The 27,473-nt window shown below is 46.7% G+C and overlaps 1 protein-coding gene across 2 annotated transcripts in view; it reads left to right on the top strand.

Moving 5' to 3' along the window:
• Sv2c (synaptic vesicle glycoprotein 2C) overlaps positions 1-27,473 on the top strand; it is a 174,319-nt gene that overhangs the window by 144,025 nt on the left and 2,821 nt on the right. For both annotated transcript variants that reach the window (XM_021180140.2, XM_029484979.1), the window contains exons 5-12: positions 607-740; positions 1,218-1,307; positions 3,519-3,629; positions 4,339-4,427; positions 8,366-8,530; positions 12,058-12,191; positions 13,443-13,646; positions 14,293-14,452. In XM_021180140.2, the coding sequence (XP_021035799.1) occupies positions 607-740; positions 1,218-1,307; positions 3,519-3,629; positions 4,339-4,427; positions 8,366-8,530; positions 12,058-12,191; positions 13,443-13,646; positions 14,293-14,452 (1,087 nt within the window). The remainder of the gene's footprint in view (positions 1-606; positions 741-1,217; positions 1,308-3,518; positions 3,630-4,338; positions 4,428-8,365; positions 8,531-12,057; positions 12,192-13,442; positions 13,647-14,292; positions 14,453-27,473) is intronic.

The raw sequence follows: 27,473 nt of genomic DNA, 5'->3' as shown, positions 1-27,473 counted from the left end.
CAAAAAAGCCTGTCTGAATCTCACCCCTAAACCTGGCTGGGAACCGGATGATGAAGTCCACTGAGAGCCATTTCCTGATAGACAGATGGGAAAGAGTGGAGCGTGATCAATCTGTAGGTGTGAAGGGAAGATACTCGCAGTGGCGGGAGCCCCGCATGTACCCCATGCTTAGATTGTGGTCCTTTGGATTTGCACCTTTGTCCTCAGCACTGCCCATGATGATGGGTGGGGGGTATCTTAATTGAGCCGGTCCTTGTAACTATTTACAGGTCCACTCGCCTTTCTGTGGACAGGAAGCCTTGACTGGTCTCTCCTCTGTCTTAAGAGTTTTGTCAGCCCGGCAGTGGTGGCGCACACCTTTAATCCCACCACTTGGGAGGCAGAGGCAGGTGGATTTCTGAGTTTGAGGCCATCCTGGTCTACAGAGTGAGTTCCATCTCGAAAAAAACAACAAACAGACAAAAAAGTTTTGCCTTTTCAGAGTGCAGTGTTAATGGAGTCACACCACAGGGCAGATGCTTGGCTTTCGAGAGGGGCCGCACCACGCGGTGACTGATCCAGCAACAGGTTACCGGGGCTCTCCCTCACTCTTCTGTCCTTTTCCAGGGTGGAGCTTCAGCATGGGTTCAGCCTACCAGTTCCACAGCTGGCGCGTCTTCGTCATCGTCTGTGCGCTCCCGTGCGTCTCCTCTGTGGTGGCTCTCACCTTCATGCCAGAAAGCCCTCGTTTCTTGCTGGAGGTACTGCCTGTTGTTACAGAAGCACGGGGGTGGGGGGTTGGGAACGACGTACACTGGAAAGGCTTCCTTGCTGTTCCCAGAAAAGCAAGCCTGCCTCTTTGGGAGATGGCTTCTCCCTTCCTACCACGGAATTTTGCGGGTTTTGTTTTCATGGAGACATGATTTAGGCAAAGGGGGTAAAAGCTGTCTCACAGCATACTCCTCCCTAAGCAAATAGCTTCCACTCAGTGAGTGGGATGGTGTTCACTGTTTAATAAATCAAGCAATATTGTCCACAGGTAGTATTTCTAGTTGAAGGCACATTCTTTGAACTGCTGCTATATAGTGGTCCCCTCAGCCTGTGTGCATCAGTAGAGAATAGGAGAGCTAACCGCATCTGCACGGTCGCCTTCCACGTGAAACTTCTGAAAACTCAGCAGTTCTTGAAAAGCAAGGCCTATCAATGCCCTAGCCTCTGACTGCCTCTGTATTTCTTAGGTGGGAAAACATGATGAAGCCTGGATGATTCTGAAGTTAATTCATGACACCAACATGAGAGCCCGGGGCCAGCCAGAGAAGGTCTTCACGGTGAGTCTGCTCCTCAGAGAAGCCTTGAGGTCAGAGTTCAGGAATTTTCTGTAAGGAATCAGACATTTAAGGCCTTGCCAGTCATAGAGTCTCTGTCACAGCTACTTAGCTCTGTTCTTGTAAATGCAAGCAGCCGTAGAGACTGTCTAAACCATGGGCCTTGGCTGTGTTCCAATAAAACTTTATTTATACAAATAGGCAGGGGGGCTGTGTTTAGCCCAGAGACTACCAACCTATTCACACCTAAAACTCCAAGCCTCTGTGGCTGGTTAAATAACACTAACCTGAGAGACAGAAAGACCACAGTTCAAACTCAGATTTACTCTTCCTGGCTCAATACCAGCGGCCTTGGTTGTAGGGATCACCAATAGATTCTCTTTGTCTTGATACTGGAGAAGACTGGGGTCTCTGCCCTGTCAGGCCACTCCCCCGCCTCAGTTGAAACTTACTTGCCCATGTTGCTGAACCGTGAAATTCAAGGTAACATGGTGTCTCTTGAGTAAAACAGATATATCTGAGTTTAAAACTCAGTTCCATTACTCGCTTGCTTCAAGGCCCAAGTAACAAGGCCAAGGTCCAGCAGTGTCCCATGGGGCTCTTTTCTTCAGCCAGCACAGCACTGTCTTGACCCAGTGTTTTCAGAAGTGCCAGGGACTCAGACTCAGGTCCTCTTGCTTTTGAACATCAGCAAGCACTCTTACCTGCTGAGTCATCTCGCCAGACCTCAGCTGACTTCTCTGTAAACCTCCAGTGTTCTCTTTGGCTGGCCACAGCTACTTCCTGCATCTTGCCACTCATCTTCAAGAAGCCTAACCGCTCCCTCAATGCCCTGCACACTGTATTCTCTCCTGCGCTGGGATGTTCTTGACTTGGTATCCCTCCCTCCTGGAGTTTCCTCCACAGTTCCCACACTTGGCAAATAGCATCCTTCCCTGTCAGCCTCTGACCAAGTCCAGGAGGCCTTTTCTCTGCCAAGTCAAAATGGAGGCTGTGAATACAGTTTCCCTCCACGAGCAGGTTCTCGCTTCTTTGTGGTGCATAATGTTTATCATATCACAGGAAAACCAGTGAACTACGGAAAAAACAAATATTGACAGTTGGGGAGGTAGAAGCTCTCCAAAGTTAAATACTGGATGGTTTGGTTGATTGGTTGGTTTGGTTTAAAGTGGGCATTGCTTATACACTGTTGTAAGCACAGTGCTCCAGAGCCTGAGACAAAAGGATCTCACGTTTAAAAATGACCTGGGCAACATAGTAAGACACCCTCTCAAAAGAAGAAAAGAAAAAAAAGTTCTCCAAATACTTTATTTGAAAACTCGCATTTAATTCAGAAGTAGTTTTATGTTAAGACACTTTGTTCAGTGTCTTTACTTATAGTCAATAGGAGAGCCAGCCTACCTAGCACAATTTGAAAACAGCAAGCGACCCAGCTCCAAACTGTATCTCCAACAGAATATTGGCAGGTTCTTCAGAAATGCCTGCTCGGCCCCCAAGGAAGATAGCATACACACCATGCTCTCTTTATCCCCAAACAGGGGAAGGTGAGTTCTCCATGCACTTTCTCTCCCCTCTCTCCCTCCCCACCCCACCCCCACCCCCATCATTCTTTCCCAGTATTGAAAGTCTGCTCTAAGATGCTATCTCAAGCCACAGGAGTGCCTTGTCATACTGAACCTTCGTCATTTCCCTTCTGTGGCTGAAGCGTTGGGGTTGACAGTTTTCAATAGAAACATCTTCCATTGCAGAAACCATGGGTGTGGCCTGTGGGCAAAGGAAGAACAGGTTATAGTGATGCGCTACAGATGAGACATTTAAAAGCCACATTCATCAAATAACTAGGTGCCCCTACTCCCAAATAATATCCAAGCAAAGTAACTGTCAAGGCAGACGCTCGTCTCTAGGGTGTTTGATCTGCCGGTGTGGGTCTTTATAGTAATCAGGACACATCTGTCTCTTGTCACCTCATCCCGCTTGCTCCCCTTCCCCCCCCCCCCCCCCCCCCCCCGCTTTCTCCATGGCATCTCCCTCACTAAATTGTGTTCAGTTCCTTTAGATGGCCTTTGCATCTGTAGCTCTTTGCCAGTGTTCTATGTATGAACAATTCTTACCAAATACCACTTTCGGTTAAGAGTTCGGTTTAACGTAAGCAGCCTGAATGTGACAACTTCCCAGGAGAGAAGTGAGCACTCTGTATTCTGCTGCTGTCTGCAGGTAAATAAAATCAAGACTCCCAAACAAATAGATGAGCTGATTGAAATTGAGAGCGACACGGGAACCTGGTACAGGAGGTGTTTCGTTCGGATCCGCACCGAACTGTACGGAGTAAGTATGCGTTGCGTAGCAACCTGTATGTCAACATCCAACATTTGGGGTGGTCAAAGAGGGACTGACTATGCCTTTCCAATGAGGAGGAAGTGTCCCTCAATCTAGGACACTTGTCTCTTGCATTAGGAACAGAAAACAGGACCTCTCTTGGCTCAGAGCTAGGGAATGTGCGCCACCTTGAGGAAAGAAGGTGTCAGGCCGGGAGTTACGGTCATGAAAGTCCATCTTGGTATCTATTGGCTTTTCAGAAAGATGAAAAGTGAGCGTTCCTGAGCAGGCTTGGTGGGTAAGACCTGTAATGTCAGGTAGGCTCAGGAGACTGAGGCAGGAGGATTGAAAGTTCAAGGCCAGTCTGGGCAACTTAGTGAGAACCTGTCTCAAAACAGAAAAAGCAAAAGGGGATTTGGAGGTGTATTTCAATGCTGGAACACTTCTCTAGCACACATGAGGTTCTAGGTTCAGTCACTAGTACTGCAAGAGAAGAGAAGAAAGAAGAGGGGGAGAGTGAAGAAGGAAGGGAGGGAGGGAGGGAGGGAGGGAGGAAAATTCCAGCCTTTGCTTCTGTATTGATTTTAAGACTTTATATTTTTGTTGAAATTAATTCAGCTCTGTAAGAACTCAGCTCTTTTATAGTGTGCCAGGAAGGTCTGGGGAGTGGGTTTGCCATGTAGCTCTGTGAGAAAACGACCCACGTGGTGTTTTACAGATTTGGCTGACATTCATGAGATGCTTCAACTACCCAGTCAGGGAAAACACCATCAAGCTTACGATTGTCTGGTTCACCCTGTCCTTCGGGTAAGTGATATTTGAATTCTTGGTGGACACAATCAACCGTCACATTGTAGCTCCCAGTCACTTCTCTCTTTGTCCTTTTTAAACTTGCTTTCTTTAAAAACAAAAATCATGACTCAATTCTGCTAACTTGCTAGAATTCTGCCCTGTAAGAACTCAGCTCTTTTATAATTTGATGGGAAGAGCTGAGAAGTAGATTTTTTTTTCAACTTACATTTGCTGACAGTTACAGTGTTTATAACTGATAAACTAACCCTTGCATTGATCTTGCTGGAAAATTCATTTGACATTTGGGAAGTCACACAAAGCCCTGGATGACTTACCTGTGTGCTGCCCTCTGTCTCCTGTCTGCTCTTCTCTGAGCTTGGGGGCACTGTTCCCCCCATCCTCCATCGGGAACTGCATCCCAGGCAGCTGCCCTCACTCCTTCACCCCTTCACCTCTTCCCTGAGTTAGCTCCAGCTCTGTGCCCTTTTCCTTTCCCTCCCTCCTCTTTTTCCTCCCTCCTTCCTCCTTTCCTTCCTTTTTAAATCACTATTCCTCCATTTCACACTCCCCTTCCCTCCTCAGCCTTATTATTCCTTGTGGCACTTTCTGCTCCTAGAGAAGCTTGTGGCTTTTTTTTTTTTTTTAAGATTTATTTTATTTATTTACATATCTGTGGCTAATGTGTTTATAAAAAGATAAAGAGGTATAAGATATGTTATATGGGGGTGTGGTGAGGTATGGAAGAGGGGTGCCTTGGCAGGCTCATGCTAAGACATCCCTTCCCTCGAGGGACCAGCCACACGATGGTAAAGTATAGAATAGAGTTTATTCAGGGCATGGGGAGGGGAGTTAATAGGGTAGTAGAGGCAGAGAAAAGGAGAAAGTAGAGAAGTAGAGGGCGGCCATGACTACATGGAGAGATGGGGGAAGGGAATGGGGAGAAAGAGAGAGCAAGAGAGCTAGAGGCAAGAGAGAGAGGCAAGAGAGAGAGGAGGGGGCAAGCAGCCCCTTTTATAGTGAGTCAGCCTACCTGGCTGTTGCCAGGTAACTGTGGGGTGGAGCTTAGATAGAATGCTAGCAGTGGCCATATGCACATATGTTACAGATACCAGAAAAGACCACTGGATTCCTAGGATCTGGACTTACAGGTGTTTGCACAATGCCAGCTTGTTACAGGGGTGATGGGGTGCAGCAAAGGCTAGTAACTGCTGAGCCATCTCTGCAGCTCCCTGGAAGTGTTTGTAAATTCGCTGTAAAGACTAAAAGAGGGCTGGAGAGATCACATAGCCATTAAAAACTAAGGCTGAGGCTGGAGAGATGGCTCAGTGGTTAAGAGCAGTGACTACTCTTCCAGAGATTCTGAGTTCAATTCTCAGCAACCACGTGGTGGCTCACAACCATCTGTAACGGGATCTGATGCCCTCTTCTGGGGGTGTCTGGAGAGAGTTACAGTGTACTTATATGCATAAAATAAATAAATAAATCTTAAAAAAAAACCCTAATGCTCACAACCAGAATTTCAAGACCAAAAGTTAGGCCTGCTCTGGAAGCACCGTGAGGGAATGGGGTATATTTAGTATGAGATACATAAAAAGGGCTCGGTAAATAGTTGTCACGTGACTAAAACTGCCATATATTCATTCTCAGAATGCAAAGGCAAGTCATGGTTTTATTAAAGGAACCAGAGTGGTCCCTTTCCTAGTGTTGGGAAAGTCTGAGGAAGGGAAAGGGGAAGGCTTTGGGCAGGGATCCTTTCTGCTATGGTTAGCCATGTGATTTTATTCCCCATTTCTAAGTTCAGAGGCTTTGAGTTGGAGGCATGGCTCAGCGGCATAGCACTCACCAGGCATGTGTGAGGTCAGGGACTCCATTTCCAGTCCCGGGGGTGGAAGGAGAGGGATGTTCGTGTAGCAATCTCTCCTGACTTTTAAATTACATAAGTTTAGAAGAAAGATGGAGAGGAAAATAAGTAGTGTGGGTTCCTATCATTAGTTCAGCACAGTTAGATATGAAAAAGACAAAGATGGACCAAAAGGTAGCCCTCGGTGTAGCCAGTACCTGGTGTTCACCTGGGTAAGGTTCTCATTGCTGCCTAGAGATTAGGTGCTGCCTCTTCCTTCCTGAAATCTCAGTACTGCCTGCCGAAAGGACATTCAGATTAATTATCAGTTAAAATTCCGTGTCGTGGATGGTGGACTTCCCAAGATAAATGTATTTTCCTCCGCAATGTCAAGTCTTTGCCTTGTGACTCTAGTTAGAGAGCAACCGACTGGTTTTGTAGTTCTGAGCCACTTCTTGCTCCATGACCACCCTCACACCTCCACTGTTCCAAAACATAGGCTGTGAGGAGCCCAGGGGTGGGAATCTATGGAACTCGGAGGTGGAGATGATGGAGGATTTCTGGTGACAGTAAGGATAATTACAGCTCGTTTGGGTACCCGTGGTGTGATAGGCACTTGGCATCCTGTTGTATCTGAGCAACAGCCTATGGGAGGTGGTTAGTCCTGTATCCTGGTCACCATAAGTGTAGTAAGCCAAGAGTCAGCCAAGGGGCCCAGTTCACATTGCAGGTAAACCACTCACTCCCCGGGCATCTGTATCCCCGGGTTAAACTAGAAGAATACTGGAGTGTACAACAGAGACATCCCCTTGTGCACTCCACCTTAGATTCATCATGTCCTGGAGCAGGCCAGGATCACAGATGTGGATCCAGGAATTATAAATTGAAATCTACTATATTAGAGTGACACTATCCGATGCAAATATGCTTTGATCTAAATACCCCTTTTGACATTTTCGGTAGCTACACCCACAAAAAGAAAAAGATTATGTAAATTTAATTTTAATACTGTTTTATTCAACTCATATTCAAAGTAGTATCTATGATCAATATAACATTATTACTAACTGATTTTACATTCTTTTTAAAAAAAAAAAAACTCTTGAAAACCCAGTGCTGTCAGCACATCTCATGTGGGACTGGCCATCTTTCAGGGACTGCGTGGCTTCCTGTGATAAGTGGCTTTTAATAGCACAGCAGCACACCACAGCTCTTAGAATCACACAATAGAGATCCTGAGGCAGAGAGTGGAAATCCCCTCCCCTCTGGGAATCAGGTAGCTCAGCTGGTAGAGGGATTACCATGCATTCATGAAGCTCTGGGTTTGATCCCCCAGCACCTGAAAAGCAGGCATGGTGGCACATGCCTCTGATCCCACCAGGGAAGTGGAGGCAGGAAGACTACAAGGTCAAGGCCTTCCGAGCTCAGCTACATAAGACATTTGAGGCCATCTGGGCTATATGAGACCTGGTGTCAGAATGAAAGACAGGTGTGAGGGAGAGACGGCTAGGGGAGAGAAGGGGAAGAGTGGAGGAGAGGAGAAGAGAGGGAAGGAAGGGGCCTGAATGTCCCTTCCTGCTGCCTTGAACCCCTTTGGGAAACAGGGCTCCTACTCCAGACTATAAGTGCCACAGTCATGTAGGAAGCAAGAAAGATGGTCCATTACTAAAGAGTCCATCCTGCGACCTCTTCCTTCCTGGATCTTAGGACTCCGTTCCACCAGACTAGGAGACAGGGTTCCTCAGTGGAGCCCAGGTTGATGAACAACATCAGGGCCAGCATGCTATATGTTTCCATCTATACATGCTGCCTAAAAGCCTCACTTAATATTGTCACAGGGGGACACACTCAGACCATAGCATTATGGGTAGGTACAGGATGGGATTCATATCTCTTCCCAAAGGGCTTCAGGAATTACACACCTGGATGTTCCGACTGTCTCTCTACTTAGTTTTTGCAAGGGGAGGGGTAGTATATCGAATATTGTGTGATCATTTGTTCAAAGGTTCCAAGGTGCCAGTCATACCTAAAAGTGCTCCTAAGAGCCTCTGCCATTCTGAATATGTAAGGGAGGCCGTGTGCATGCTGTTACGATTTTTCTTTGCTTTTGCAGGTACTATGGGTTGTCCGTTTGGTTCCCTGATGTCATTAAACATCTCCAGTCTGACGAGTATGCACTGCTAACAAGGAATGTGCAAAAGGATAAATATGCAAACTTCAGCATTAACTTTACCATGGAGAACCAGATCCACACTGGAATGGAATACGAGAACGGCAGGTGTAGAAACTTTGACATAACTTAACTTGCTAGCTAGTCACAAAGACTGGCTGCGTGGTGGGGTACAATTAGCAATAACTAAAGTCTACCGGGTTTTCAATTCTGTCGATTTGTAGTTACTTGTGGATGAATTTTAATAACTTAAAATTCACTTTAAAGATACACACTTGTCAGTCACCTCAAACTACTTCAGAAGCTGGCAGAGGATTAATCATGTGCCTCTTGGAATTTAAACCAAAAGCAACAAAACCACTTCTGAAACTGAGTTGCCTCATGCTTACTAAGCTGACCTCCCAGGAAGAGGAGAGCTCAGAGGCCCCTGAAGAGCGCGATGGACAAGTTAGGAAAGAGAAGAGGGGACCGCAGAAGGAAACAGGAAGGAGGAGAGAGTTGTGTGATTCAGGGGAGAAACCGGAGTGTCCACGAGAATCTCCCGTTTCTGAAAAGGGCCACATTTCCGGTCACAACATAATACAGATGGAGAGCTGCAGTTCCAGTGGGGCAGTTCCCGTGGGTGTGTCAGGGAGCCTGGGAGGAGGGAGCAGAAATGCTCTCCCGGATGAAGGGCAGTGGAGACCGCAGAGGATGAGCAAGGATGCACACAGGACCCAGGTGCTTAGGAGACTTAGGGGAGCCAGGGAGCCGGAGCTGCTTCATCCTTTCCAAGAGAAAAAGGGATAGACAGGTAACCATGTTCATTTATGCATTGTCTGAGCAAAAAAAAATCACTGATATGAACTCACAGTAGCTCATTATTCTTAGAAAATTGTCTTAATTTTTTAAATGATGAATTAAAAAAAGTAATCAAAATTCCCCAAGGCAAAAACATGTTTATTAAGATGAAAAAGACTTTCTATGGAATGTGTGTGGCCTGGATAATGGATACTTGCCAGTTTGGCAGTATGGGTGTCATTATTGTAATTAGCAATTTAATGAGAGGCCTAATCAGTGTGTGTGTGTGTGTGTGTGTGTGTGTGTGTGTGTGTGTGTGTGTGGTGTGATGGTTTTATTTATTTGCATGTTTTTCAATTTTTTTTCAATCTTTTTGGGAGGTGGTTTGGTTTTGGTTTGGTTTGGTTTGGTTTTTGGTTTTTGGTTTTTGGTTTTTGGTTTTTTGGTTTGGTTGGTTGGTTGGATTGGTTTTGGTTTTGGTTTTAGTTTTTTGAGATAGGGTTTCTCTGAAATTCACTCTGTAAACTAGGCTGGCCTCAAACACAGAACCTGCCTCTGCCTCCCAAGTGCTGGGATTAAACGCATGTGCCGCCACCACCCAGCTTCAAGTTTTTCATGATTAAAGTTTACTAATAAAGGAAGAAATTATACCACTCTATGGAAAATGGATGGTTGGAGACCATCAGGTTAGGTGAATTAAGCCACCAGAAAGAGAGACCTCATCACAGCCCAGGCCACACAGCATCGGCCTCAGTTACCCCGCCCCCTTGCCCTGGCTCCCTCACACACACCCCTGAACCACCGATAATCTGCACTTGTATTTCAAAGAAACTTGAGCATCAAATTCTGTGACTATGGAATGAATATTTGTTTTTTTTTTAAGTAATGTTTTTCCATTAGCAGTTTCTAAGGTGCAGTAGGTGTAGCAGTGCATGCCTGTAGTCCCAGCACTTGGGATGGGGAGTCAGGAGATGGCAAACTTGAGGCCAGCACCATACATAATGCGTACCACACAATGTGAATGTGGTTCAGAACAACAAAAACAACAGCAAAGGAGAAAAATGTTAAGTATTGTTTTGGGTCTGAAACAGCCATCATTTTAGTAATACTTAACATTCTAAACTGGATGCCCAATTTATTAATGTCCAATGTATTAGTAATATATGATAATTAATAATTTTAACAATTTTACCTTAAAATCCTTGAGCTAGACATGGTGGCACATACTTGTAATCCCAGAGGCAGAAAGACTTCGAGGTTAAGGCCAACCTGAGCCTCCACAGTCAAAATCTGAAAAGACCTGAAAAGATGAAACCCAGGCTGGAGAGATGACTCAGTGGGTGAAATACTTGCCATGAAAGCCTGGTGAATCCACACAGAAGCCAGACCTGGTTACACATGTGTGTAATCCCAGCATTCCTATGGGGAGATGGGAGTGAAGACAGAAGACTCACTAGAAGCTCAACAGCCAGCTAGCCTGGGCCATGTGCTAGCCTGGGCTATGTGCTAGCCTAGGCTATGTGTAGTGAAAAAAAAAACAAGGAAACCTTATTCTAAACAAGGTGGAAACGTTAGAACAACACTAAAGGCTTTCCTCTGTCCTTTACATGTATGCCATAGCCACCATACTCTCTCCCATATACAAACCTGCACACAGAGAAGGGGGAGAGGAGAGAGACTGGTTGGTTGGTTGGTATTAGGACTCCAAGCAAAGGGAAACCTTGCAAACATCTTTTTTGTATTTGTTACACATTTGAGATGATAGGAAAAGGGTTGGGTGGGTTGTCTTTCAGAGAAATGTGAAATACTGCTGCTGACTCGAGAGTCAAAGGTAGCTTCCCTGAGAGTTTTCCCCAGTGGAATACCTTCCAGGCAGGCTGCACAGATAATGTAGGCAGTCCCTCTTTGTCTGTATGCAGAATGTTCTGAGAGAGGTTTGCCAAAGAAGCCTCTTGCTAAAGAAGCAAGACTCAGTGGTGTGCACTTTCCTGGGGCTTCAGTGAGTCTCTATCAGTGACTGCCGGGCTCCTTTGAAACATGAGGCTCATTAAGGCCATTATCCTCTTCACTACCCAGAACCCTATTGCAGTGCCTTAAATATGTATTTGAACCCATTTCATCATTCTGTATATCTCCAAAGTCAATGGCCAGGGGTGGGGGGTGGGATGGTCATGTTTCAGTTTGCCTCAAGCAATATCTTTTGACTGTGAGAAGGAAACTAGTGACCTTTTCTCCTCCTTGTCAGTCACCCCTCCCAGGAAGAATCAGAACACCCATGCCCTGCCATCTAAGCTTCTAAACTTAGAGCCCAGACTTTTATGAAAAACTCGGAGGGCTAGTGATGAAGCCCAGTCGCAGAGCACTTGTCTAACATTGCAATCTCCACCACTGTAACATGTAAATATGGGTAAGAATATAAAGTTCAGACTCTAGTACATCTTCAGGTTAGATAGATGCATAAGCCTCAGTCAAGACTTTCCTGATCTGTGAAGGATCTGTGAAGAGGCTAACGGGTAGGAATGATAACGAAACAGCTCAGAGCCACAGGGAAAGAATGCTTAGCTCTCAAGACCCTTTGCCACCACTGCAAAGAAATAACTCGTGTGTCTGTCATTGTTTCTCCTGACAAGAAGTAACACTGAACAGTGGTGCAGCCAGACAAACCAGTATATCCAAGGCCAAAGGGGGAAAGCCTAGAAACCCCTAGAAACCCCTAGAAACCCAACGAATCCAGGATGCCCTTTATAACTTAAAGATGGGTGCTGCGTCTCTAAATCCATTAGACTTAGCTTTGAACTCAAGTAGATGAAACTCAATGGCATCAATTCATTTGTGTGTGTGTGTGCACTGTACAGATTCCTCGGAGTCAAGTTCAAATCAGTAACCTTCAAAGATTCAGTGTTTAAGTCCTGCACCTTCGACGACGTGACCTCAGTCAACACCTACTTCAAGAACTGCACGTTTATTGATACCCTTTTTGATAACACAGGTAGGTTCTCAATACTGCTTACGCCACTTCGATGGCAGCAGGGAGCCCTTTAAAGGGCTTTGTCTGGGCAGAAATGTCATACTCATGTGACAGTGGACCAAGAGGCTTGCTTGGCAAGGGGGAGAATACATTGTGAAGGAACGATTTCCCTGTATTGGTTGATTTGAAAGCAAATTGGTATTGTTTTGCCTTCTTGAGTTTAATATAGAAGCTCACCCACGTTCAAAGATAGATGATAGATAGATAGATAGATAGATAGATAGATAGATAGATAGATAGATAGGGTAGATGATGAATAGATGGATAGATGAATAGAAGGATAGATTCCTTTGGGGAATAGGCTTGGTTTGGTTTGGTTTGGTTTGGTTTGGTTTGGTTTTGGCTTTTTTTTTTTTTTATTTTGGTTTTGGCTTTGGTTTCTCAAGACAGGGTTTCTCTGTATATTCCTGGCTGTCTTAGAACTCACTCTATAGACCAGGCTAGCCTCAAACTCACAGAGATCCACCTGCCTCTGCCTCCTGACTGTTGGGATTAGAAAAGTTAAGTGATTTGGTCACAATAGTGGTGTTGTGCATCCAACCTCAAGGCTCTGGCACATGTGACTAGTGTCCATGCTTTCCTGTTCTCACAGTTATCTAGAATCACATGCTGGCAGTTCGAGAAGGTGCGATCTGCCCTGTTGGCACCCCTGCCTTTCCGATGCTCAGTCAAGAGCCAGCTCTGCCCCCACTCCAATGAGAATGAGGTCAGCATTGTCTTCTAATCCACTTGACTCCAGAAGACCACCAACTCTATCGAGGGAGCAGGGGTGACTCTGACCAGCCAGGAATATGATGGGCTACACCAGCGGAATGCATAGAAAGAATGCTGGTGGCCTTCAGCTTTGTCTTCATTCACCTGTGCATTTATTTATCTACACAGACCTTAAACTATAAACGCAGCTTCAAGGACTCGAAGAGTGACTTGTTCCCTCTGTGTGCTTCAGAGCCCCTAAAAAAATGACACTTTTATTTATTCATTCCCTTATCCAACCAAGGGAACCCTCCATGCTGCTGCTTGGTAAGGTGACACACACACACACCCCAGCTCTCATGTTCTAGCAAGTCAAACAAGCTCCAGTCATGGGGTCCTCAAGGAACTGGCAGTGCCATGATCTTGGCTGACGCATCTCAGTGGCTTTCTGTTACCCTCCAGATCTGTTTCTTACACCTGACAAGAGCTTAATGGATATTTTTGTTGTTCTTTCTACAGATTTTGAGCCCTATAAATTCATAGACAGTGAATTTCAGAACTGTTCATTTCTTCACAACAAGACGGGGTGCCAGATCACTTTTGATGATGACTATAGTGCCTACTGGATTTATTTTGTCAACTTTCTTGGGACATTGGCAGTGTTGCCAGGAAATATCGTGTCTGCTCTCCTGATGGACAGGATCGGGCGTTTAACAATGCTAGGTGTGTGCCCATCTTCATGAAAAGGAGAAGAGCTGCCCCTGTGATCTAGAGAGGTCTCCTACCTTGTCCCTGTCCCTTAAAAAAATGCATGTTTATTTTTTTAATTAATTAATTTATTTATTATATGTAAGTACACTGTAGCTGTCTTTAGACACACCAGAAGAGGGCATCAGATCTCATTTCGGGTGGTTGTGAGCCACCATGTGATTGCTGGGATTTGAACTCTGGACCTTCAGAAGAGCAGTTGGTGCTCTTAACCACTGAGCCATCTCTCCAGCCCAAAATGCATGTTTATAAGAAATCCCTTAGGCCTTTCGTTAGGACTGAACTGGAGTGGAAATTGCATCTAATTAAAATTCATACGAGCAATCTCCGTGAGTTACAGACTGAAAAACTAGTTATATATAACTAATGTATATTCTCCCGGTTAAGTAGATGAGTAAGGGGTCCTGTGCATTTGTACTAGCTGTGTTCATGGGGCATGTAGACTGCCTTTCAAACAGATGGATGCACTTGGACTTTGTTCTATGGAGCCCAGTCTGCGGCTTCCCCGTGGAACTATCTTCCTGAAAGAACTTGGAGGCCCAGAGGTCCTCCATCATCCGAGATGACAGGAAAGACTCCAGCTGTTGTCCTCTGTTGGCAGGAGGCTCCATGGTGCTCTCCGGGATCAGTTGCTTCTTCCTGTGGTTTGGCACCAGCGAATCCATGATGATAGGCATGCTGTGCTTGTATAATGGGCTGACCATCTCAGCGTGGAATTCTCTCGATGTCGTCACGGTGGAACTGTACCCCACAGACCGGAGGTAGGCTGACACAGGACCACTGAAGGTCGTCACAGAAATATGCAAGCTGTGAAAATCCACAAACTATCTAGCTTATGAACTTGGAGGGTTTGCTTGTATCTTTTAAAAAGGCTCCTAGCAGGTGCTCATAGGGCAGTGGAGATATTTAATTACATCTGTGATCTATCGTGTTGGCTAACAATAACAGGGAGCACTAATGTCACCATGAACATTAGAATTTAGTAGCCTGTCTCAGCCTCCGTTTTGAGTATTTATCAGTCCTGTGAAGGTCATTACCTCCTGTCCTAGCAACTACAAAGAAGTTTCTAGAAGGTGGCTCTTGGCCTTTCTAGTCTGTTGGAAGAAAGCCTAAAATATTGATAATTATCAAAAGAAGGCTAGAGAGATGGCTCGATGGGTAAAGCACTTGCCATGCCAAGTGGGAAGACCTAGAACGCACATAAACCTGAGCTCAGTAGCAGCCTTCTGAAACACCAGTGCTCCCAGTGGGAGAGGACAAACCAGGAGAATCCCCAGAAACTCCCAGGCCAGCCAGCCTGGGCAAGTTGCAGCGAACAGTAACACTCTCAGGGCAAGCAGAGAGGAACACCATAAGTTGACCTCTGACCTACACAGTGCACTGTGGCTTGCACATATTTGCGCTTGCATGAACACATACACACACACACACCCTTTCTTTCTAAGAAGAAGGTTGCAGCTGGAATACTTAGTCACACAGTCCCCCAAAAGAGGCACGGATGCCTTGGGCATCATATCAGAGGGGGCTTGGTGCAACTCTGCAGCTGAATAGTAACAAAGTATTACAGCCCTGCTTTGCCATCTGACAGGAGCTGAAACGTATGCCCTGTGCCGCCTTTCATTCCATGAAAAGTCCCATGTTTGATTGCCATGCAAGTATGTCCTCTGCACTGGAGTACGCTGTAGCCTTTGAAAAGAAAGGGTGTTCTTCGCCCTCTAAGAAAGGACTACACTGAGACATTTGAGCTCTCGATTTGTTACCAGTCCTGCGTATTGCACCCCTGGGTATTTCCTGTACAGGGGGCACTCACACATTTATCCCTCAGGATCATCTTTACAGCATTTCTTCGTATAAAGGACCAATTCCTATAGAACATCCATAGCCCAAGGGCCTAAAAGACTACTTATCAAACATTCTCATTCACATCCTTAGTAAGTTCTCCATCATTTTCTCCGGCAGTGGGAACTGTACAGTCTGCACACAGTGTCCCCTGCACCATCCACACTATGCTCACTCTCTGTGTGGCAGGAGGTCACTGAATTTCCTTCATCAGCATCTCATTTTAAAACCTGGACCCACAAAATTGGACTTTTTTGTTGTTGTTATTTTTCGAGACAGGTTTTTTCTGTGTAGCCCTGGCTGTCCTGGAACTCACTTTGTAGACCAGGCTGGCCTCAAACTCAGAAATCCGCCTGCCTCTGCCTCCTGAGTGCTGGGATTTAAGGTGTGTGCCACCACGCCAAAGCCTTCTTCTGGCCTCCACAGGAACTACACACATGTGATATGTTGACATACTTGCANTAGCCCTGGCTGTCCTGGAACTCACTTTGTAGACCAGGCTGGCCTCAAACTCAGAAATCCGCCTGCCTCTGCCTCCTGAGTGCTGGGATTAAAGGCATGCACCACCACGCCCGGCAAAATTGGACATTTTAATTCACACCCTCCGTGTTAAAGCAAGGCTGAATGAGAGAGCCTCCTTCCTGTTTGTCTTACATTGTGAGTTTGATGGGATTTTAGATTAAATCACCTGTCACACAGCTCACAGGAGGGTGAGGGATGAATATTCTCTTGGGGAGGGGCACTGACTTTGAAAAGAAAAAGAGAAGAACACAAGGATTGAGTAATCCTTTCCCCTGGGTAACCTCGGTCTGCCTCGGTCCTAAGGTTAGAAAGGAGAAATGCCAAGGAAAGGAAAGGGAAGCTTGCTGTGTGTGTTCACTTGAGTCCTCCATTAAAGATGAGGAAAGGAAGAGACTGGATGTGCAAGGACTCTGTAAGCCCTGCGTGATGTTTCCTCTGGGCAAAGGATGTACAGTTGCATGTCCATACAGTTACAGCGTGGTCCGGCTGTGTTAATGGAAGAAGAGATGTGGAGGTTACTGTGTCAGAGAGAGTTTCTTAGAAGGGCAGTATCTGAACTTGAGCTTGAAGAATAGTGGGTGGCAGGCACACAAAGAGATGGGTGGAACGGGTAGTCTGCGAAATGCCACCTAAAAAGCCCTGGAAGGAAGAGAGCTAGCAAAGTCCAGCAGAAACTCAGTCACCGAGCCCAGTGCATTGATCGTCCCATGAAGACAGAAGAGGGGGCTTATAGAGACACAGAGATATCAGTCATAGGTTGAGAGTTCACTCTTAATGCCCAGAGAGGAGGCAGGAATCTCACTTGCATTACATCCTGAGGAGGAAGAAAATCTAGAGAAAATGTAGATGGGAAAAAGGAGAAGTCAGAATTCCACGTGTTCGTGGGGAATGGTTTGGGAGGGAAAATGGAAACTGCATACTTGTCTACGTACTGAAATGAGGGAAGGTTCTCAAAGGAGATCCTTGTTTCAGCTTACACAGTTGACAGAATGGTTACGTCGTGCTGAGGCAGGGACACTCTGGGGGAGCAGAGCCTTCAGACTTCAGTCAGGGAGATAGTGGGTTCCATTTGGAGGAGGGTGAATTTTCATGTCTGCATGGAGCTGTCCAATGGGCATTGGAATATTTATATCGGAAGCAAAAAGATGCCTGAACTAGAGAGAGCGCCCGTGGTTGACTCATTGATCCAAAACATACTTAGGGAATGCATATCCTGGTCCCTGAGGGGGGTTTCAGTCACTGGGATACAGGAGTTGTCAGACAGCAAGCCTAGGCTGAATGGAGCCTACACAGGGCTGGAGAAGACAATCAATAAACTACTAGCTAAGTAAAGTAGACCGATCAGTTGGTTCTGAGTGCTGTAGAGAAAAATGAAACTGTCCAGGGACAAAGAGGATGCTGGCATGAAGGAGAGCTGTGACTGTAATGGCATCCTCCAGGGAGATGTGTATCCTGTAAGGTGACATTTGATGCTTTGAAAAAGATCTTTCACAACACAGGTGACAATAAGTGGCAAGGCCCTCAGGGTGTGAGGGGAAGGGACCAGTTGGAGGAGTGCCTAAGCCAGGTTTATACGCCATTCAATGTCTCCATCCTTCTGTTTTTAATCCTCCTTTCTTGTCAAACTGTAGGCTTCCCTCAAATCCTAAGTAGCCAAGTGGCCTGTATGCTCTGGTACACTTTGCTTCTTGGTCAGCACGGCTGCCATCTCGCCAGTGGCTTTCTGCTGCCACCGTGTGGCCATGGCAGAGTCCGCATTTCTGTGTCCTTCACCCTAGTGGCCCTCCATCCCTGGAGCCCAGGCCAGGAACCACACCAGTTACCAGACTAGTAATCTGTGCTCACCCTGTCTTCAGGGTGTATGTCCTTCCTGCAGAGAGTTCCTGCCTTTCCCTGGCCACTTCTCATGTACGCACAGTCCAGCTATGATCCCAGAGGTGTAAACTCCCGGCAGCTCATACCCCCCACCCCCTGTTAGTCTTGATGGTTTGTGCTGTCCCTCTAGTCCATGGGATTTTTCTCTTTCTCAATGAGCTAGCATCAAACCACAGACCAGAGTTAACTCCCTAAGACCCTCCCCTCAGGACTACGGCTGTTCACACAGATATTTCCATTTCCTCCCCACAGCCAACCTGCAATCTTGATTCTCCTACTGACCATTGGTGTGTCTGTAGGGAGACCACTCAGCTAGCCTGCGCTGTGATTGTTTGAGATGTGGGATGAAGATGAAGAAAATGTCATGCTGAGTCCCCTCTACTGACAGCCTTCTTGTCACCAACCCATGAACTCCCCGTTTACCGGTCTCTATATGCCATGTCATTCTGTTAGATCTGTTTGCATTTTCCCGTATGTTTACACATTGGCCATTCAGCTGAGTCTTTCTTTCTGTCTCGGGAGAGTGAGAGCTGAGTATGGTGGCCTGTATCTGTAATCCAGCACTGGGGGTACTGAGACAGGAGGATTGGGATTACAAATTTTAGGCCAGTCTAAGCTATATAGAAATCCCAGGCCAGCTTGAGCTATGAAGCAAAACCCGTCTCTGAAAAATGAAGGGAAGCATAAGGGATGGGGAGCACGCACTGCCTCTATACACCACAGACTGACAGCTACACTGCCATGGGGACGGATGCTGCTGGAGGTTAGAACAGGGTGGAGGAGGGAGGAGCAGATGAGGAAGACGGTCATCCGGCCCACTGAGCTCTATGAAGTCGCCTCTCTCTGCTCCAGGTACTGACCAAGTCCTCGCATCAAAGGGCCACAGACACAGGGATGTAGTAATAACACTAACACCAGCCTGTAAGCTCAAAGCATGTGTTTTCTAGGACCTGGAATCACACCAAGCAGACTTTACCATGGTTTGAGTCTGCCAGGCTCAGGGGGAATACCTGATTGCCTGTTGTGCTGAGGGCAGGGCATTGTTTCCAATCAACTGCGTGCCCTCAACCCTACTCATGCCACCAATGGAAACCCATCGTCGTGCTTATTAGCATTCCCCCCACACACACCATCATGCTGGCTTCTATGATAGATGCTTCTAGTGCAATCATTCCCTGCCTGTTGACTCCTGGTGAGCCGCCATAGTGAACCACACCATAGAGCGCATGTCAGTGGGACGTTGGTGACTTTACTGTTCACCACCTGACTAACTAAAGCAATGGTTTCTTAAAATTAGGACGCGTTGTTCTTATTTGCTGAATGAATGAGATACATATCTAAGGCTGAGCACGGTGGCCCATACATCAGCACTTAGAAGTCAAAGAGAGAAGGAACACAAGTTCATGGCCAGCCTAGGTTACATAGCCTTTGTCTCAGACCAAAAAAAAAAAAAAAAAAAAGAAACTAATACCAAAAAAGCTTTATAAAAATAAATTCACCCGGGAATGGACTATAGAGTCCTCAGGCCATTCAGACAATTGTGTGGGCTTCTCTTCACTGACCCTTCAGTGTCCCTCTGCCACTTCTGCCACCTGCTCTTTGATCTCTGGATCCATGGCCGTCAGCTTCCTCCCTCACATCGCATTGCCGGCTAGGTCCTGCTGGCTCCGCTGCACCAGTGGAGGAGAGAAAACTGTTGTGAATTCAGGTGCGGGCCCTGTTGGAAATCAGCCTGCCGACTGGGGCAAGTCCTTCAGCCTTCCAGGCCCTTGTTTCTCTCCCCTGTGAATTGAATGGAGAATGAGATGCTGTGCAGAGAATTTCAGACATTAACTTTACCCAAAGCTCGCACCCTACAAGAGTAGTTATTCTGCTCTTCTTGCAGAGGAGGGGAGGAGAGCCGGTCATGAAAGTTACTTGTCCAGGGTCACTTAGCCTCAGACAGGTGGCAGGTGTAGCTCTCTGCCTTCCCAGGAGGCTTGAGACACAGTGTGGAGTCTGTCCAGGAAGCTTTCCTGGGGCCAGCCGGGGAGGATGGCACAAGCCTGTAATGCCAGCACGTGAAAGGCTGAGACTGGAGACTTGCAAGTTGGAGAACTACCTGGGTTACAGAGTAAGGTCAAGGCCAGTGTGGATGCCTTGGTGATTAAAACAACAAGAAAACAACAACAAACAAACAAAAAAATACCTTAAATCCAAAAAAACAACAAAACCCGCATAAAAGCCAGAAGCTCATGGGTTATTGGGCTACACACCAGCATGAACAGTGCTTGACCTCAGATGAACTCCCAGCTTCATCTTCTCATCTTTGCTGCCCAGCATTCCTGGTCGCTCTCTTCTTCTTCACCCTGGCCCTGGCACACACTTTCTAGTCAGGTTTATCAGATTCAGTGATGAGACACAAAGGCTCTCATTATTGCCTGGGTTTCATGGGAATGTTTTATTTCGGCAGGAGCGAGGAACAGGGACCTTTAAAAAGTAACCGGAAGCCCCTTGATGGTAGAGGGACTTTTGGGATGACAGGGACAGCCACTTGGAGTCTAGGGAGACTGCTCGGCCCAGCTTGTGGGGAACTCTTTCCACACCTGAGGGGTGAGGAAGGCAGGTTGGTGGGGGTTCAGGCTGGTGTCTAGCCTCCTTGAGGACGATGCTACTCTTCTCAGAAAGACAAATATTCCCCGTTAAAGATCAGAAGGCTGTGGAGGGGCAGGTACAGCTCATTAATGGCTTCCCTGACTCACATATGCGAGGGTCTGGGTTCAGTCCCCACTGCTCACACAGAGGCAAAGAACAAGCAACTGTATTCCGTGTTCTGAATTGAGAATCCAGGCTTGCCATTTTCTCTGGGGGGGGGGGGAAAGCAAGATGGTATTTTAGAGTCAAATAAACAGACATCATCCAACTAATACCTAAGAAAAGGTCCAAAATGGCCCACATAAATGCTTAGAAAATCTACTTCTGACATACTTGGAAGCAGCCAGGAAGTTGCTCATGTACTGAGTACCCCAGGCATCCTTATGCCTCTGCGGAGGGCTCGCGGTGAGCAGCTGCAAGGACTGTGCAGCCCCTGCAGATGTAGCCAGTCTTTGGGAGGCTAACTTCAGGCCAGCAGATGCCCCGGATTGCAGCAGGCAAGTGTCTGAGAGAATCGGTGTGGGCAGAAACCTCAAGGAAGGAACCCTGAGGAGCCAGGAGAGAGGAGACGATCGTTAGGGAGAAGCTGATGGTTAAGGAGAAGCTGATGGTTAGGGAGAAGCTGATGGTTAGGGAGAAGCTGATGGTACTTGGTAAAATAACTAGATAGGACATGTGAAAAGCAGGCTGAACAGGAGCAGGAGCCAGCTTGGTGGCTCGTGACTTGGAGTCTTCATGCTCTGAAACTGTGGCAGAATTGTTATTGGTTAGTCTGGGCTACACAGAGACTGCGTCTAAGACAAAACAAAGCGCCACCGGAACCAACAGAACAGAAGGTGGAGGTGGGAAGGGCAGGGGTGGTTAGAGTACTGTATCCGACTTGTTTCTTCTCAATACAAAAATAACAAACGCAACAATAAAAGCAAACAGAAACAGGAGCGTAGCTGGGAGTGGTGGCACATGGCCTTAATCCCAGCACTCGGAAGGCAGAGGCAGGCAGATCTAAGAGTTCCCTGACAGCCAGGGCTACACAGAGAAACCCTGTCTTGAAAACAAACGAAGAAGCAAAACAAAAACAAACAAAAGAAGCAGGAGCACACTAGGAAGGGTAGCCTCCTCTCATCGTTGCTCTCTTCCTTCCTCTCTCTCTCTCTCTCTCTCTCTCTCTCTCTCTCTCTCTCTCTCTCTCTCTCCTCTCACTCATCTCATAGCCACAGCATATCTTGCAGCTGCCAGTCACCACCAGGCAGCATCCTCACCATTTTTTCCTGGCTGCTCTATCCTGCCCAACGTTCCCTAATGAACACAGACAAAGTCTGTTATGTATTTGAGTGTTAATTGCAGTATCATAGATGTTACCCTAAGCTTGGAAGCCTCACTAGCCAAGGGTGCAGTTAGAGAAATGGTGGATACAAACTAAATGAAACAGTCAAACACAAACAACATGACACAAAGCCTTATGTGAGTGATTTAAAATAAAAAAGAAAGAAAGAAAAGAAAAGAAAGCAAAAGTGTATAAAAGCTCTGCTTGTGATAATTTGCATTACTGGAAACAGGCAGAAAGGATTCGGAGAGAAAATGATGTGTTGGCAGAGGGGAAATGCGTGTTTTCTTTTGTTATTTCCTCTGGTGTTTAACAGTACACCCAAGTCAACTTTTAAAAAGCATCCATCCCTGGGAAGATAACAACGTCCTCAGTCCTGGGCATACTTTGCAGTCCCTTAGGACTTCTGAAAAATACCAATGCCTAGACCCTTAGAGAGCAATAAAATCAGAACTTCTGTGCATGTGTGCGGGGCCGTGGGTGTTAGGGAAAGAGGGGGGTGGGAGAGAACCTGAGTCCTGCCAGAGTTCCAGTGCTCTGGGCAGGCAGACTCAGGAGGACTGGTGGACGCTTTCCACACAGCCCTGGGTGGGCATCTGACTGTGTGAAGCCACTGACACCACATGGCGGGTGGTGGACAAAGGGCAGCCCCAGGTACCAGGTTCTCAGTCTCTAGCATCCCATGCTGGATACGGAGGAGGAGCTGAGAACAGAATAGGGACCCTGGGGCAGCACTCGCCCCAGAGATAGGGGAAGAAGGCGGGGGAGAGGGGGCGCTTGGTCCTGTCAATGGCTGCAGCTCAGGAAGGCCTTCAGGCGTGAGGTTAGCCGTGGCTTGATAGGAGAAAGCCTACCCCATCATTCAAGCACAGCAGGCATTCATGATCAGAGACAGTTTATGGTTTTAGAGCTTTATTGTAGAAAGGCAGGGAAAAAGGAGGGAAGGTAGAAAGAGAGAGGGAGAGGCCAGCCATGACCATGAGGAGAGAAGGGGAAGAGAGAGAAGAAAGGCTAGAGAGTAAGAGAGGTAAAAGCTTAGAGAGAGAGAGGTGGGAAGGGAAAGGAAGAAAGAAGGAGAGCTAGAGAGTAAGAAAGCTTAAAGAGAGTGAGGAGGGACCAAGCAGCCCCTCTTAGTAGTGGGTTGCTATCTTGTTGTTGCTAGGTAACTGTGGGGAGGAGTCTAGCCAGAATGCCAGAAGCTTGAGACATTGTCTATGCGACTGCTAGCCACATGCCTTCTCTTGTGGGGGGCTGTGGGGACGGTAACTTTGACAGGAGCCAGGGGTCCAGGAGACATGATCAAACGCCTTCTGTCCCATGTAGGTGGAAATTACCACCCACCGGGTCCCATGGGGTTCAAGACCTAAACTGGAGACCAGGCTGTCTGTGCATAGCCCCTTACCCCACACATGTGGCCTTTGCCATTGTTATGGGCCATTACTGTTTGCATTTTGTCTCAGGGTTTTGCTTTCAAACAGGGTATCACCCATGTAGCTCAGGCTGGTCCTATATGTAGCCCAGGCTGTCCTAATCTTGCAGTTCTTCTACTGCTGCCTCCCACGTGCTGGGTTTATAAGCATACGCCACTGAATCCAGGAGGCAATGCTCTTTGAAAAGCTACAAGGTTGGATGGTATGTAGCAGGGGAGTGTTTGTACCTGCCCACATACCTTAGATCAATCAGCTTGCCATCCTAACCCTAAGTTGACAACAGCTATGTACAAAGGCAGGAAACATGCACTCAGAGCTGGAGAGAGATAGCCCATTTGGCATTAAAGAAGTCTTTATGGGTGTGATAAGGTGGACTGAGTGGGAACCAACCGTGACATAAGACAAATGAATAGTGTGAGAGACAGAGTACCTGTTCGTATGTTATCCTTCAGCAGGTAATTTCCAGCTGTCCTAACAAGGCTGGTCCTGTCCTTGTGTATCCCTTCTGTGACATCTTCCCCGACTGCACCCTCGCCAAGAAAGACAGCCTTTAGCTCTGTAGCCAGTGCAGCATAGGGCAGCGCTCGGCACATCTGAGATGCTCGGTTGCTCCATGCCTGGCGTGATGGTGCACACCTGCAATCTCAGCACTCGAAAGGTGGAAGCAGGAAGCTGAAGAGTTCAAGACGAGTCTGGCACATAAGCAAATGAAATATAAAAAGTACTTAATGAGTGATCATTAAATGGATATAAATAAGTGCATAGGTGAACCTGTTCCTAGGAGTGCAAATAAGATCAATTTGCTTAACAAGCATTCGAGGGCTTCCAGGACAGTTAGCATCATGGTTTGTGAAATCAAGCAGGTTCAGTGTCAAAACAGCTTGGAGTTGACCTGAGAAACCAGCCTTTGTTCACAGAATTGTTTCTGAGGCGAATGAAACTCGTGTGTTTCAAATAACTGGTTTCCAGATGAATGTTTACATCGCAGTGTAGCCTCCATTTAAGCACAGCCTGTACTTTTCCAAATACCCCATGCTGAGTCTTGAGGATTCTTTTTATAACTTCTATGGATCACTTGACTATGCTGACTGGAAAAATGCTCCTTCCAGAAGTTCAGCCTAGGCGACAAGGCTTTCCTTTTTTTTTTTTTTTTTCAGCAGGTGACATCTGTGAAAGGAGTCTGAACTCTGCTATTCCAGGCCTCTACAAAGTGATTTCATTAGTAGGCGGGACAGGGACTTAGCATGCTAAAGCAAGAGCTAGTCATCGTGCTTGACACATGTCAGCCATGACCCTAACACCTGATGGTCTTCCTCCTTTTCATCCAAAACACAGGCATCACTCAGCAACAAGGTACAAAGGAAGAAGCTGTTAGGCAACCCCAGTCTCCCTCCATCCACAATGGAGACAGCAGTTGTCTTTTCCCAACCTCCATTAAAATGCAGAACGGGGCTGGAGAGATGGCTCGGCAGTTAAGAGCACTGACTGCTCTTTCAGAGGACCCGAGTTCAATTCCAATGCTCAACAAGCACCTCACCGTGGTCTAGAACTCTAGTTCCAAAGGATTAGATGCCCTCTTCTGGCTTCCTTGGACACTGCATACAAGTGATACACAGATATACATGCAGGCAAAATACACATACATAAAAAATAATAAAATAAAATGTAATTAACTGAATCCTAAAACAATCTAACTAAAAACTAGAACCCACTACATTGTGAAATCCTCCAAAGAACCAGTCACGTTTCGGCCTCGGGAAGGGGGTACAGTAGAGTTTGTGGAACAAGGATAGAATGAGGCATGGGGTAGTATAAGGAAAGGAATTATGTGTTATATGTGTGTAAGCAATAGTAGAGAACAAAGTCTGCCTGGAAAAAGCAAAAGGAGTGGAGATATTTTGAGATATATCGAGAGAGAGCACCATTTCTATCTCCTTTTTGACGAAGCCTGGGTAAAAGGAGATAGAGAAATATCTCAGTGTGAAAAAGAACACAGGGCCCAGCCTGCTGCTGAGAAATCAAGCAGAGACTGCCCTCAAGGGACATGGAAGCATTCGGTGGAAGCATGAGGTGACCTGCAAAAGTTAATCCCTTGCTTTAAGGAAAAGCAGAGATGAACTGAGTAAAAGCTTGACTTCAGAGAAAGCAGATAGCCCCTAGGGAGACTTGCTTTGGAAATGGTTTCTGTAACACAGCTGAGCCTCGGATGCACTGAACATCACACTCTCCAGCTGCGGATATTTGAAGGAATAATTCAAGTGCTGAGAGAAGGGCAGGCACAATTTCTTGAATGCTGACGCTAGATTTCATTTGAAGTACTGCTTCAGCTGGGGAAACGAAGACAGAGAGTATCAAGAAATAAGACGTCTTTCTTTTAGAATCCTTGGGTACCAGATGTTCCCAAAGCCATCCCTGCCACCCAGACATCTCCAGTTGCCCTGTCCCCAGCTCCAGGTCCAGTAGTGTGAGGAGATATCTCTCCAGATTTTATACCCTGTTCTGGGTCACAGCAGAGGGTCATGCCTTGGTGACCTATGGCTACTCTAGCCCAGATGTTTATCCTATAAGGGGCGTTCTGCAGCTTGGGTGTCCTAGGCTTCACCATAGCGAGAGAATGTTTTCCTTTTTCTTATCAGCGACACACATGTTCTAGCTGTTTTCCCCAGCAGGATGCGCTTTATCTTAACACCAGAAGATGAAGGTGTGGCTCATGACAGTTTGTTAGGCAGAGGACCAAGGGGAGCCAGGGTCTGGGGGTGGGGGAGGGGGGGAGGATGAAAAGGTGGCACTCGGCAGATTTTTAAGACAATAGATTATGCTGAGTGCTGCCATATTGTTGGGCAAACATGTCATCTTCTATTCGTCAGACCCTACAGGATGCTCAACACCCAGAGTGAGTCGTAGTGTTGACGGTGAGAGTCCACTAATGATGGATGATGTTAGTTAATGCTTAGCCCATCAAAGCTCCTGGGTAGAACGGGGACAGGAGCTTCCGAAGCGGCAGGATTTGTATAGGATAAGGACATACATGCTAAAGACTCGCCTAAGCCAGAATTCAGAACAAGGTCTGGCTAGAGAGACATGCAGAGGGCAGACTTAGCAGAGAGATAGCAGATCCTCTTGTTCTTCTCTTTTCTGATTGATAGGCGAGGGAAGGAAGGAAAGAAACCCTTGCTCTTTCTACACCAGAGCTCTATGTCAGTGGGGAAATCGGGCGTGTAGTTCTCTCTACTGATTTTGGGCTTTGTTGTTGTTGTTGTTGTTACTGCTCTTTTTAGATGTGTCTGAGCTGGCATGACCACCGGTAGAGTGTATGAACACCCAGACTGGCCTCCTGAGCTCGCAGGGGTGAGAAGGCCTTGGGGAGGCTGATCTCTTTCAGTGGCATAGCAAGGGGCTGACTGCATAGGAACTACAATGCATTTCTCAGATTCTGAAAACGCACAGTGCAGGAAGTGTCTCTGTATGAGCCGTGATGAGCAGTTGTCAAAGGAAACCCTACACGTACAGACTTCCAAATCAACCTCAGACCGGTGTGTGCTAACCGCTTCAATCTGCACCACAGAAGATTCAAGTTCCTTTGTGGGTTAAATGAAAACATAGCCTAAAAATGCTGTACACTTAATCTGCCTTCAATCCCCACTGACTCTCAGCAAGAGGCCAGAAAACAGCGAACTGACAGAGTGCCAGAAGGAAATTTACATACTCTCATGGCGGTAAATGTAAAATCATGGGAAAATTGACGTGTCCTGCCTGAAAGGACACAGAAAACCACCCAACACGTGAATACTAAACAGATGAAGATTTTTATTTTCCAAAAACTATACATGGCCGGGCTGCGAGTGAAGCTCAGTGATAGGACAAAGCTTACTATGTCTGAGGCTCTGGGTTCAATCCCCAGAGGGAGAAGAAACAGAAAAGAAGTGAGAAGAGGTGAGGAAGGGGAAGGAAGCAGATAACAAGAGACAGGAAGAGGAAGGACCTCACATGCCTGCAGGTCTTAGATGCTAACACAACAGACAGGATCTTTAGGCCGACAATATGATTCTCTGTAACTTAGCCAGAGAATTCTGATAAGGAAATGACTGTGATTGTCTGTGTGTGTGTGTGTCTGTGTGTGTCTGTGTGTGTCTTTGTGTGCCTGTCTGTATGTGTGTC

This window comes from Mus caroli, chromosome 13, assembly GCF_900094665.2.
Source record: "Mus caroli chromosome 13, CAROLI_EIJ_v1.1, whole genome shotgun sequence".
Lineage (NCBI taxonomy): Eukaryota > Metazoa > Chordata > Mammalia > Rodentia > Muridae > Mus > Mus caroli.
This window is presented reverse-complemented; position numbering and strand designations above follow the sequence as displayed.